The sequence below is a fragment of the Oncorhynchus nerka genome, linkage group LG28, assembly GCF_034236695.1.
Source record: "Oncorhynchus nerka isolate Pitt River linkage group LG28, Oner_Uvic_2.0, whole genome shotgun sequence".
NCBI classification, from domain to species: Eukaryota; Metazoa; Chordata; class Actinopteri; order Salmoniformes; family Salmonidae; genus Oncorhynchus; species Oncorhynchus nerka.
The window spans coordinates 51,553,654-51,568,107 of record NC_088423.1 but is presented as its reverse complement, the minus strand read 5'-3'; the positions used below and the strand labels follow the sequence as shown (position 1 = coordinate 51,568,107).

Genomic DNA, 14,454 nt, shown 5'->3' with positions numbered 1-14,454 from the left:
CACCTGAGCGGTCAGAATAAGCGGGGGCCAGCTGAAGGTCTCACTAGACGATGCTAACCTACTGACACGCTCCGGTCACTGATGTTTCTCTCCACCATTTTGGAACTGGCAGTGGCACTGGGCACATTAGTGTCTTGTGGTGGAATGGAATTGGCTGAGTTGTTAGAAACGTTAAAGTAGGATTTGGTAAAACAGTTGATATGGTAGGTGTGTATTTGAAATGTTATATTGTGTTTTACGTCAGTTCTTAGTGCTGTTATGTTGTCTGATTTATTTGTATTGTGTCAATGTATTAAGGCTCTATAGATTGTCAGTGTATTGTGCTTGTGTATGAGTTCATGTTTTGCTCACTCTCCACGCTAGATGTTTTATCATTATCAATATATTAAGGAGCTTTTGCCTCTTCGCTTAGTATTTCATATGATGTGTCATGTAATTTTGTTAGAGCTTGGCACTGCACACAGTTGCTATCTGTCAGTTGGTGTGTTAACTTGGGTTTGTTCTTGATGTCGGTGGTTACGTTCACTCAGTATTAAAACTAGAATCCTTAGTTGCTACATCCATTTTTGACTTGTAAATTAATTATATATATATACCCACTGATATATCTTATAAATGCCTCATGAGCTCAGTTCAACTGTCGTACCCCATCAGAACCCAAAATACAAGCTTTTTTTATTACAATGTTTTTGAACTATGTAAATGTAAACAAACACTGTATCGCCTCAAAACATGGTTACAACTATCATTTAGAGATCATGGATGGTCAGTCCTTGCATCCATATATGTCTATTCATTTGAAAGTGGTTACATTTCTCCAGGCCCCTGCCTCCACTTTTGACCAAAACACAGGCAGGGTGGCCGCTTTGTTATTGTTTCAATGAAGGATTCTAGCTTTAAGTGTCTCTGTATCACCTCCTAGGATTTAGTAGCTCTGGTGTGTCAGGGAATGGTATTGAGCATATTCTCAGTCTGTTTAATATTGTGTGTATGCAATTGAGACACCCAGTCATAGCCTTCCTAGGCTTTGGGACGTTCTGGGGGGGGGGGCTTTCCTCTCTAGGGCGGGAGTCTGGAGGGAAAATAGCCTTGACAGGTGCAGCAGCCAGGCAGTCTACATAGAGATTAGCCAGCTACTCTACTACTCATACTTTCAAATTAGACCCTTACTCATTAGAACTGACATGCTTTGCCAGATGGACCTTAGGCAGTACATTCCAGTGATGTCTCCTATATGTACATTGCGACCAAGTATCAGCCACACATCAGGAGTAAAGTGGGTGATTGCATCAGGGATATTTTGGACACTGGGTCCTCTTTCTTGATAAGAATCTCAATTGGGATTTTAGATCTTCTCTAGGGGGCACACCAAAGAGGACCACCTCCCCTTGGAATAAACTCAAACATTTGCTGAACTATCCAGCAAATCCTTCTGATAGGCTCGCTGGTTTGTTAGAGATTGGGAAGCAGACTTGCAATCCTAGAAAAGGATTCAGAACATCCTCCGCTTATACTGTGTATTGCATTCTGATTTGTTTGATTTGAAACTTTGTCCAATATTGAGTGAGAGAGAGCAACCCGTCTCTATGTATTTTACTGGTCTGTGACTCACTGACACTGGCCCTGGTTAGAGGGGAATAAAGCAGCCCAAGAGTTAACACACACAGGAGAAGATAAACATGGAGATGTACATGGGGATGGTTTTTGTAGTCACGCATCCCATGCACATAAACTCAGCAAGAAAAGAAACGTCCCTTTTTCAGGACCCTGTCGTTCAAAGATCATTCGTAAAAATCCAAATAACTTATATCTTCATTGTAAAAAAATTAAACACTGTTTACCATGCTTGTTCAATGAACCATAAACAATTAATGAACATGCACCTGTGGAACGGTCGTTAAGACACTAACAGCTTACAGACGGTAGGCAATTAAGGTTACAGTTATGAAAACTTAGGTCACTAAAGAGGCCTTTCTACTGACACTGAAAAACACCAAAAAAAAGTTGCCCAGGGTCCCTGCTCATCTGTGTGAATGTGCTTTAGGCATGCTGCAAGGAGGCATGAGGACTACAGATGTGACCAGGGCAATAAATTGCAATGTCCGTACTGTGAGACGCCTAAGACAGCGCTACACGGAAACTGGACGGACAGCTGATCGTCCTCGCAGTAAGGCAGGTCCTCACCAGACATCACCGGTAACAATGGGGGCACAAACCCATCATCGCTGGACCAGACAGGACTGGCAAAAAGTGCTCGTCACTGACGAGTTGCGGTTTTGTCTCACCAGGGGTGATTGACGGATTCACATTTATCGTCGAAGGAATGAGCATTACACCGAGGCCTGTACTCTGAAGCGGGATTGATTTGGAGGTGGAGGGTCTGTCATGGTCTCGGGCAGTGTGTCACAGCATCATCGGACTGAGCTTGTTGTCATTGCAGGCAATCTCCATGCTGTGCCTTACAGGGAAGACATCCTCCTCCCTCCCTCATCCTGACATGACCCCCCAGCATGACAATGCCATCAGCAATACTGCTCGTTCTGTGCGTGATTTCCTGCAAGACAGGAATGTCAGTGTTCTGCCATGGCAGGCGAACAGCCCGGATCTCAATCCCATTGAGCACGTCTGGGACCTGTTGGATCGGAGGGTGAGGGCAGGTGCCATTCCCCCCCAGAAATGTCTGGGAACTTGCAGGTGCCTTGGTAGAAGAGTGGGGTAACCTCTTACAGCAAGAACTGGCAAATCAGGTGCAGTCCATGAGGAGGAGATGCACTGCAGTACTTAATGCAGCTGGTGGCCACACCAGATTCTGACTGTTACTGTTACCACATGTCTGTGGTACTTGTTCAGTTTATATCTCAGTTGTTGAATCTTGTTATGTTCATACAAATATGTACACATGTTAAGTTTGCTGAAAATAAAAGCAGTTGACAGTGAGAGGACGTTTCTTTTTTTTTTGCTGAGTTTGTCTTCCCACACTCACAGACTGGAATAACACCGTTCAGGTATTATTTACACCCTTGGAGAGTGTGGGTCAGGCTGGCTAGCCAATCAGGGCCTGGAGAGACTGCATAGCTAGAGCGTGCACAGTGTTGAGACACATGGCTATTGTCTGATTTGGCTGAAGGCATGAGCTGGAGGAGATGTCGATCTCTCACCGGAGGGGGAGAAAGGGAAAGGATGGGTGAGAGTCAGACCGCACAGCTCCAGTCAGACATAAACAATAACACAAACGCTAAAAAGTAGTCCCACAGCGCTCTCGGCAGGGGGATTCTGTAACAATGATTATTTATATTTGACTGCATAGTCTCAACTTAATTTTGTATTTTTCTGTGTATGCAGAACATTCATTCATGCTGGATCGTTTAGGCCCATAGCTGTCTGAAGGCTTTGTAGCTGACTTATATATATGTCTGGTGAACTCTGCTAAGAGATCGCGTAGACACTCTTGTCTACATGTCTATCTGATATATTTTACACTGCATCATTGCCTCATCCTCCCAAAATAGATCTACAGTACAGAGACATGGTGGCTGGTCGGCTTTTTAGTACAGAGGATACCAGTTAGTACAATAATATAGGTTTAGTATTTGGCCGTTAAATCATCTCTGATTTAACAAGTGTCTTTATGGAGTTGCCATTCTAGCAGATCAAGGACTCCATTGATGTCATACTGGAAATACTAGCCATTATTTTACACGAAGCCTGAAAGACAACTTCATGTAAATTCATACTTGAACATCTTTAACTGAATATTGTAGTAGAGAATACAAAACTAGAAATACTTTTGCTCTATCAAATCTGTAAACTTTTGGGGGTATTTATAGAAAATCGTGACGTTAGTTGAGGTGGTTTTAAACTAGTCACAGTCAGGTATATAACAGTAGTGTATATTTTTCATCTTCAGAACATTATTCATTTAGATTTTACATCGATCACTATTGGCATATAGCAAGTGGTAACTAAGGGCTCATTTGGCATGGTAAGGTGGTGTGGTGGTTGCGGCTTGTTTTACAGTGTAAGAGTGCTTACCAGAACTTCTTCCCCTGACCTGATTGTAGCCACACTTACTTGTCATTGACCAAACATACGTAATGGGAGGGAGCTGGGTCAAGACACTCACCACATACACGAATGAGTTATGACTGGAAGAGAGTTGCCAATACAGAAAATATATATGTCAACTCAACTTGATCTTCATTTAACTTACACTGAGTGTACAAAATATTAGGAACACCTGCTCTTTTTCCCTGACAGACTGACCAGGTGAATCCAGCTATGATCCCTTATTGATGCCACCTGTTAAATCCACTTGAATCACTGTAGATATTTTTTAGGAGACAGGTTAAAGAAGGATTTTTAAGCTTTGAGACAATTGAGACATGGATTTTGTATTTGTGCCATTCAGAGGGTGAACGGGCAAGACCAAAGTTTTAAGTGCCTTTGAATTGGGTATGGTATTAGGCGCCAGGCGCACCAGTCTGAGTGTGTCAAGAACTGCAACGCTGCTGGGTTTTTCACGCTCAACAGTTTCCCGTGTGTATTGGGAATGATCCACCACCCTAGGACATCCAGCCAACTTGACACAACTCTGGGAAGCATTGCAGTCGAAAGGGGGTGCGACTCTGTGTTCCTACTGTTTTGTACACTCTGTGTATATTTTGAAGTTGGAAGCAGTTAGATGTTATACAGCGATTACGCACAATGGGCTGAATAGCTAATGTAATGACACTAAAAGGAGCATATGTATTGTGTGGCTTTCCAGGTGGTTTTGTGAGGGGAAGGAGCTGGAGAACTGCCCTGACATTCAGATCATCAACAACGGCGAGTTGCACTCTCTGACCATTGCCGAGGCATTCGAGGAAGACACAGGGCGGTACTCTTGCTTTGCATCCAACTTCTACGGCACAGACTCGACATCTGCAGAAATCTACGTCAAAGGTGACCATTGAGTTTCGACCTTCAAGTCAAGTGACCCATCTAGAGCACATCGTCACATAAATACTTACTATACAACCTAAAAAGTATTACTGCTATTTAATTAGTATCTCCTCTGGTACAAGTGTTTAATTTGAAGTTAAAACATTAATATAGACAATCATACTAAGATCATCCCTACTAGTGTGCTGCATATTACCCTCTTTTATATTTTATACAGGTGCCTCCTCTACAGATTCGGAGGGGGAACAACATTCTGAACTTGCACAGTGAGTACTCTACTCTTCCTCTACTCAAAATATAATTGGAAAACATTTCATTGGGTAGTAAAAGCAAGCTCAAAGGTTTACATTCTGCAATGTAACAGGCCTCTCAGTGTAGCTCATACAGTGCCTTTAGAAAGTATTCACGCCCCTTGACCTTTTTCCCCAAAAAATTGTGTTACAGCCTGCATTTAAAATGGATTAAATTGATATTTTGTGTCACTGGCCTACACACAGTACCCCATAATGTCAAAGTGGAATTATGTTTTTAGATTTTTTTTTTACAAATTAATATAAAATGAAAAGCTGACATGTCTTGAGTCACCAAGCATTCAACCCCTTTGTTTATGACAAGCTAAATCAGTTCAGGAGTAAAAATGTGCTTAACAAGTCACTTAATAAGTTGCATGGACTCACTCTGTGTGCAATAATAGTGTTTAACATGATTTTTGAATGACTACCTCATCTTTGTACCCCACACATAAAATTATTTGTAAGGCCACTCAGTCGAGCAATGAATTTCAAACAGATTCGACCACTAAGACCAGGGAGGTATTCCAATGCCTCATAAAGAAGGGCACCTATTGGTAAAAAAAGCAAACATTGAATATCCCTTTGAGCATGGTGAATTTATTAATTACACTTTGGAGGATGTATCAATTCACCCAGTCACTACAAAGATACAGGCATCCTTCCTAACTCAGTTGCCGTAGAGGAAGGAAACCGCTCAGGGATTTTACTATTAGGCCAATGGTGACTTCAAAACAGTTAGTGTTTAATGGCTGTGATAGGAGAACTGAGGATGGCTCAACAACATTGTATTTACTCCACAGTACTAACCTAATTGACAGAGTGAAAAGAAGGAAGCCTGTACAAAATAAAAAATATTCCAAAACATGCCTTTGTTGGCAAAAAAGGCACTAACGTATTATTGCAAAAAAGCAATTCACTTTTTGCCCTGAAAACAAAGTATGGTGTTTGGGGCAAATCCAATACAACACATTATAGAGGACCACTCTCCATATTGTCAAGCATAGTGGTGACTGAATCACGTTATGGGTATGCTTGTAATTGTTAAGGACTGGGGAGTTTTTCAGGATAAAAAAGAAATGGAGCTATGCACAGGCAAAATCCTAGAGGAAAACCTGGTTCAGTCTGCTTTCCAGCAGACACTGGGAGATTAAATAACCTTTCAGCAGGACAATTACAAAAAACAAAAAAAAGGCCAAATCCACACTGAAGTTTCTTACAATACATTGATTGTTCCTGAGTGGCCAAGTTACAGTTTTGACTTAAATCTACTTGAAAATCTATGGCAAGACCTGAAAATGGTTCTCTAGCAATGATCAACAACAATCCAGATGTGGACAGGTCTTAGAGACTTACCCAGAAAGACTCACAGCTGTAATTGCTGCCAAAAGTATTGACTCAGGGATGTGAATACTTATGTAAATGAGATATCTCTGTATTTCATTTTCAATACATTTCCACAAATTGTTTTAATTTAGTCATTATGGGGTATTATGTGTAGATGGATGAAGAAATAAACAACAATTGTATCCATTTTGAATTCAGGCTGTAACACAACAAAATGTGGAATAAGTCCAGGGGTATATGAATTCTTCCTGAAGGAACTGTATGTAACTTCCAACACTTTAAACATCATTTTAGCCCAGTGGGACCTGATTAGTAACAATGTATCCTGTTTCTCTTGTAAACCTAAAGACTACAGAGGACCCGAGCTCAGCCGGGTGCCCAATGTTTACCTCCAGTGGTCAGTGTTGTGTCTCTGTGTGTGGATGACGCAACCAATGCCACTGAAGAACAGCCACAGGAGGCCACCTCACTGCCTTCTAGCCAGGTAGTCACTGCATCTGTACCTGTCCAGGTAGCTACTAATGTCCTTCCTGTTACGGAGGTGACAACAGCACCATCCACCCAGGTGGCGTTTACATTGGTCCCTGCCCAGGAGATGTCAGCACAGTTACCTGTCCAGGTAGTTTCTACTCTAGATCTACCGCCTGTGGACACGGCGTCAGTTCTGTCACTGCCAACACAGTCACGGGTCACAGTGACGTCCACACCATTACCGACACAGACAGTCTCTACCACGGCAATACCGCTGACCCAGGTGGTCTCCTCTATACTGCCTGCCCAGGTTGCTGCCGTACAGACGACTCTAGCTGAGGTAATAATCTTCTCAATCTCTGGCTCCTGAATATACTGCAAACATTTAAATGTAAATGAATGATATCTGAAATACTGCATGTGTCAAAAAAGTTCCTTTCTGCTCAGTAATCTTTATTCAAGACCCACACAGTACTTGACAATAATGTGTATTTGTGTTTGGATACTTAAAGTGGAACTGACACCAATTTAGTAACATTAAATGGTATTAAGTTCTGTTCATATACACCCTCAGGAAGAATATGATGCATTTTTTTTGTGTGTGACAAGCTAGCACATGTAGATATGCTAATCTTCATGTTTTCATACATTCATAAAATGTTGGGAAATGACAGAGTCCTTTCAGAGTATTTGTGAAAATTCTACAGTAATATGAATGGGAAAGTGGCTGTAACTTTGGGCAAATAAGAGACAGTGCAGTAAATAAATGAAACAAATAAAAACTTGTCAGTCTTGTCCAGTCCAGAGGGCTCATTTGTAAACCGTGCGTATGTATCTATTTATTTTATTTTCACAAACATTGCAGAGTAAATTCCTCATATTTTGTGGCCGTGATGGGTTCATATTCCTGAAGTAGCCATACAACAAATTACCATGCGCATCTCTCATTTAATTGGCCTAGTATAGATAGGCTACTGTATATTTCAAGTTTTGCAATCCCATAGGTAGCGCGGTTTATGCTATAATGTACAGTCGTATTTAACAGGTGAACAGTTGACGTTTCTACATTGAAATAGGCCGATATGTATGCTACTATAAATACTGCAATTGTTTCACAATTCACGGAGTCCATATTTAGGTTGGAGGAAAGGTTGATGCAAAACATTGTTGAATTCAAATGTTCTGCTGACAGGTCGACAACAATTAGCTATTGTTTTATCCTATAGAAATAGACACAATCCTTGCCAGCACAGCATAAATTACTGCAGAATATTTTTTTTAAATTGCCAACACAGTAAAGCTATCTTATGTAAAATAGTTGACCATAAGGGTAGGCTACAGTATTGCTGTGCGACATCATTACCTATTTAATATCAGAGCCTATACCAAGGCAGGACATAGAAACCCAATGTTGATAAACTAAATATTGAACAACCATTAGTCTTTCGCATAGAAGTGTGGGCTGTAGCATTTAGCCTACTACTACTACTATCCTAAATTGTTTTGGAATATACAATCACTTGCAGAATGCACAGGCATTCGCTCTAGAGGCAGCGTGCATTTAGTTTGTTTTGATATTTTGCAGTGACATTCTGTGCACACCTCTACAGCAGGGGTTCCCAAACCTTTTCACTCAGGCCTCCCTTACAGCATTCGGATCATCCCATGCACGTCGATTTTTATCGGCACAAGCACTGTTCATGACACAAACTGTTCACACCCCTCTTGTTGGCGGAGAGAAATGTTTGCAGGTTGAAAGGTTATTTCTTACATGAAAGGGATAAGGACAGGGGGACACCTAGTCAGTTGTCCAACTGAATGTATTCAACTGAAATGCGTCTTCCGCATTTAACCCAACCCCTCTGAATCAGAGAGGTGCGTAGGGCTGCCTTAATCGTCATCCACGTCTTCGGCGCCCGGGGAACAGTGGGTTCACTGCCTTGCTCAGGGACAGAACGACAGATATTTACCTTGTCAGCTCGGGGATTCGATCCAGCAACCTTCCGGTTATTGGCCCAACTTTCTAAAATGGTGAATGGAGGGCATTTTCCAGGAAGAGTTTTAATGCTCGTTCACGTCGTTCACATAGTTTTATGGCAGGTCTGATTTATAAGGAGAACATAAGTGTGTATGGCGTGCGGCAAGTTTATTTATCTCAATATTTGTGCACATGTGCAGACATTTCAGAAATGGATCCCACAGATATTTTGTCTGTCAGATGGCCTAGGACTACAGCAAATGTCCCTGCAAAAGTTTAACATTCTGCCATCACCTCCAAAAACAGCAGTATTTTCAGAAATTACGCACTCAAATATTAAGTGTGAAATACGTAACTGTTATAAATGAGCCCCCTGAAAACACTGCACATGCACAAAAATATTGAGATTGATAAACTTGGCACTCGCCATACGTTTCCCATTATAAATCAAGCCAGTTGTAAAACTGTGTATACTTTAGAAGTAATGGAATTAGACCAAGAAAGTATCTATATGAAATAGCAATTGCGAATTTGCGATCAAATGTCTTTGGAGGTTCTGGCAGAACGTTTCCTTTTGTATTTGACTGTTTCTGATAGACAAAAACAATTGCAAAATGTTATCAACTTTTAACAGATCGTTTGAATTCAATAATGTTTGGCATTTAGCCGACTTTTTCCAAACACATATGCTGCACTGCACCCGAATTCTGAAACATTGTCTACTTAGATTTATTTTTGAACTACAGTGGTAGCCTACACACTTCAATGCAAAAGATCAACTGTCTGTTCACCTGTTTAATTCTACTGTATGTTATAAACCGCGCTCACTTTCAGATCAAAACAATGAAATTAAAATAGCCATTTATTAGAGCCAATGGAAACTGCATATGCATGGTCTAAAGTTTGCGGAAGGATAAATTCAGTTTTTTATAAATGCAAACTGGTGCATGCGTTTTTTTAGGGCATATTTTGTGCGTACGGAATGCTTATGAGGCCCCTAGTGATATCTTGACATCCGTCCAGTTGCTAGATAGCTAACTAGCTACAATTACATTTTATTTGTCAAATATTACCTTTTTTTTTTAAACTCTTATAAAGTTGGTTTTGAAGCACAAAATGTGAATTTGATATTTTAGACCAATATTATGATTGTGTTTGTATGATTATGTGTTTGTTTAATGTCATTTCTGCAAAGTAGTTAAAACGGTGTCAGTTCCACTTGAATTGATGAAATCCTTTTGTTTTCAGAACCTAAATGGAGACAGCTATACTCTAAGTCCAGACATCTATCCTCAAGGTCTAGACGGGAGGCCTATCATGGCTGCCCCTGTTTTCACAAAGGTACCCCGCTAATATTATATCCACACAATGAATAATTAGAAGACCTGTACAATGTCAACTTCATCATCAAACTTCGAACAAAATATGACATTGTCTTATATGGTACATTTTTAAAGCTCATGTACTTAATTAAGAAACTGCATGTTTTGTGTGTGATGATAAACTTATGATGGCTGTCCACTCTACTTGGCCCCTCAGAGTCTGCAGGACCTGTTGGCATCAGAGAGCGAGCTGGTGGTGCTAGAGTGCCGTGTAAAAGGAGTCCCCTCCCCCAAGGTGGACTGGTACAGAGAAGGAACTGTCATAGAGGACTCCCCTGACTTCAGGATCCTGCAGAAGAGTAAGACCAAGACCTTCCCTCCTTTACTGTGTGTCGGAATAATGTACATTAATCTTATGGTACGTTCTGTGATTTACCTCAATTCTCTTGTATTAGTTTATTAGTACATTTTCACTTGAAGTTAATAAATGGAAGCATTTTGAAAACTGTTAAAGTATCAAAATAAAAAAAACTGCGAGGAAGTTTTTTAGAAGGCTGCATGAAGAACAGAAAGCTCTGATTTCATACGATTAAATATATATTAGCATTTTCTTCATTTTTAGAGCCTCGGTCCATGGATGAATCAGGTACGTATTATGCAAAGGAGAGACTGCCATGGTACAATTGTAAAATCTTAAGATGCAGCATATTTCTGCATGTATCAAAATATTTTGTGTTATGTGTTACTGATATGTACATTTTATTCACAATATACAAGCATTAGATACAATGGCCTCAGAAAGTCAAAGTCCTACTGTAGCTTAGTTGATGTTTTCTATGAACCAGTGTACACCATTCCTCCTTCCAGATGTTTAGAGTATCTGGCTGGGGCTGTAGCTTCTGTAACTCCTCTGCATAAAAACCAGTTTACTTCTCCTCCTAAAACTCAACCTTATAAGGAACCTTAACAACCTGTGTCTGTTGAACTATCATGGTTACAGAGCCTTTCAGAGTGTCTGAAACGCAGGGAAGCACTCGTGAATGGAAGCAAATGTAGCTGCTGTGCCATTGGGGAAAACAGCTCACTTACAGCATATGCATTTTTATGAATGCGTATTAGTTCTCTGTATCTTAGAAAAGACAATCTATTGAGCAATAATTATACAGTATATAGAAATGCAGACATATTTTACAATGCAGAGGCTTACTGTATTTATTTTTCACTATACATATACCGTACATACAGTAGGTCAGCTACATAGTACAGCTACCATGCTGCTATACAAAAAGTAACAGGCAACAATTTCAAAGATTTTACTGAGTTTTGTATTTGTATTTATTATGGGCAGCAGCTACTCTTCCTGGGGTCCAGCAAAATTAAGGCAGTTTATACAAATGTAAAACATTACGATACATTCACAGATTCCACAACACACTGTGTGCCCTCAGGCCCCTACTCCACCACTACCACATATCTACAGTACTAAATCCATGTGTATGTATAGTGCGTATGTTATCGTATGTGTGTGTATGCATGTGTCTGTGCCAAATGTTTGTGTTGCTTCACAGTCCCCGCTGTTCCATAAAGTGTTTATCTGTTTTTGAAATGTAATTGTACTGCTTGTGTCAGTTACTTGATGTGGAAAAGAGTTCCATGTAGTCATGGCTCTATGTAGTACTGTGTTCCTCCCATAGTATGTTCTGGACTTGGGGACTGTGAAGAGACCTCTTGTGGCATATGCATGCATGTCCGAGCTGTGTGCCAGTAGTTTTGACAGACAGCTTGGTTCATTCAACATGTCAATACCTCCACTTTCAGCCAGGAGAGATTGACATGCATATTATTAATATTAGTTCTCTGTGTACATCCAAGGGCCAGCCGTGTTAACCTGTTCTGAGCCAATTGCAATTTTCCTATGTCCTTTTTTGTGGCCCCTGACCACACGACTGAACATTAGTCAAGGTGCGACAAAACTAGGGCCTGTAGGACCTGCCTTGTTGATAGTGTTGTTAAGAAGGCAGAGCATCGCTTTATTGGTGACAGACTTCTCCCAATCTTAGCTACTACTGCATCAATATGTTTTGACCATGACAGTTTACAATCTAGTGTTACTCCAAGCAGTTTAGTCATCTCAACTTGCTCAATTTACACATGATTTATTACAAGATTTAGATGAAGTTTAGGGTTTAGTGAGTGTTTTGTTCCAAATACAATGCTTTTAGTTTTCGAAATATTTACAGCTAACTTATTCCTTGCCACCCACTCAAACTTAACTGCAGCTCTTTGTTGAGTATTACAGTCATTTTAGTCGCTGTAGTAGCTGACGTGTATAGTGTTGAGTCATCCGCATGTATACAGTTGAAGTCAGACGTTTACATACACTTAGGTTGGAGTCATTAAAACTAATTTTTAAACAGCTTGGAAAATTCCAGAAAATGATGTCATGGCTTTAGAAGCTTCTGATAGGTTAATTGACATCATTTGAGTCAATTGGAGGTGTACCTGTGGATGTATTTCAAGGCCTACCTTCAAACTCAGTGCCTCTTTGCTTGACATCATGGGGAAATCAAAAGAAATCAGCCAAGACCCCAGACAAAAAATTGTAGACATCCACAAGTCTGGTTCATCCTTGGGAGCAATTTCCAAACGCCTGGTACCACGTTCATCTATACAAACAATAGTACACAAGTATAAACACCATGGGACCACAGAGACGTCATACCGGTCAGGAATGAGTCTCGTTATGTCTCCTAGAGATTAACATATTTTGGAGCAAAAAGTGCAAATCAATCCCAGAACAACAGCAAAGTACCTTGTGAAGGTGCTGGAGGAAACAGGTACAAAAGTATCTATATCCACAGTTAAACGAGACCAATATTGATATAACCTGAAAGGCTGCTCAGAAAGGAAGAAGCCACTGCTCCAAAACCACCATAAAAAAAGCCAGACTACAGTTTGCAACTGCACATGGGGACAAAGATCTTACTTTTTGGAGAAATGTCCTCTGGTCTGATGAAATAAATAAAACTGTTTGGCCGTAATGACCATCGTTATGTTTGTAGGAAAAAGGGGGAGGCTTGCAAGCCGGAGAACAACCTCCCAACCGTGAAGCACGGGGTTGACAGCAACATGTTGTGGGGGTGTTTAACTGCAGAAGGGACTGGTGCACTTCACAAAATAGATGGCTTCATGAGGAAGGACAATTATGTGGATATATTGAAGCAACATCTCAAGACATCAGTCAGGAAGTTAAAGCTTGGTCACAAATGGATCTTCCAAATGGACATGGACCCCAAGCAAACTTCCAATGTTGTGGCAAAATGGCTTAAGGACAACAAAGTCAAGGTATTGGAGTGGCCATCACAAAGCCCTGACCTCAATCTTATAGAAAATATGTGGGCAGAACTGAAAAAGCGCGTGCGAGCAAGGCGGCCTACAAACCTGACTCAGTTACACCAGCTCTGTCAGGAGGAATGGGACAACATTCACTCAACTTATTGTGGGAAGCTTGTGGAAGGCTACCCACAACGTTTCAGTTAAACCATTTAAAGGCAATGCTACCAAATACTAATTGAGTGTATGTAAACTTCTGACCCACTGGGAATGTGATGAAAGAAATAAAAGCTGAAATAAATAAATTCTCTCTACTATTATTCTGACCTAAAACAGGGAATTTTTACTAGGATTAAATGTCATGAATTGTGAAAAACTGAGTTTAAATGTATTTGGCGCAGGTGTATGTACACTTCCGACTTCAACAGTGCATATGTTGATCACAGATACCTTAAAAAAAAAGTATGGGCATGGATCAGAAAACCAGTCAGTATCTGGTGTGACCACCATTTGCCTCATGCAGCGCGACATACTTCCTTAGCATATAGTTAATCATGCTGTTGATTGTGGCCTGTGGAATGTTGTCCCATTCCTCTTCAATGGCTGTGCGAAGTTGCTGGATATTGGCGGGAACTGGAACACTGTCGTACACGTTGATCCAGAGCATCCCAAACATGCCCAATGGGTGACATGTCTGGTGAGTAATGCAGGCCATTGAATACTTCCATGAATTGTGTACAGATCCTTGCAACATGGGACCGTGCTGAAACAC

The 14,454-nt window shown here is 40.7% G+C and overlaps 1 protein-coding gene across 1 annotated transcript in view; it reads left to right on the top strand.

Moving 5' to 3' along the window:
- LOC115113396 (myopalladin-like) overlaps positions 1-14,454 on the top strand; it is a 51,657-nt gene that overhangs the window by 14,780 nt on the left and 22,423 nt on the right. The window contains 6 exon segments of the mRNA XM_029640980.2: positions 4,766-4,941; positions 5,159-5,207; positions 6,927-7,389; positions 10,276-10,368; positions 10,567-10,708; positions 10,972-10,995. Coding sequence (XP_029496840.2) covers positions 4,766-4,941; positions 5,159-5,207; positions 6,927-7,389; positions 10,276-10,368; positions 10,567-10,708; positions 10,972-10,995 — 947 coding nt within the window.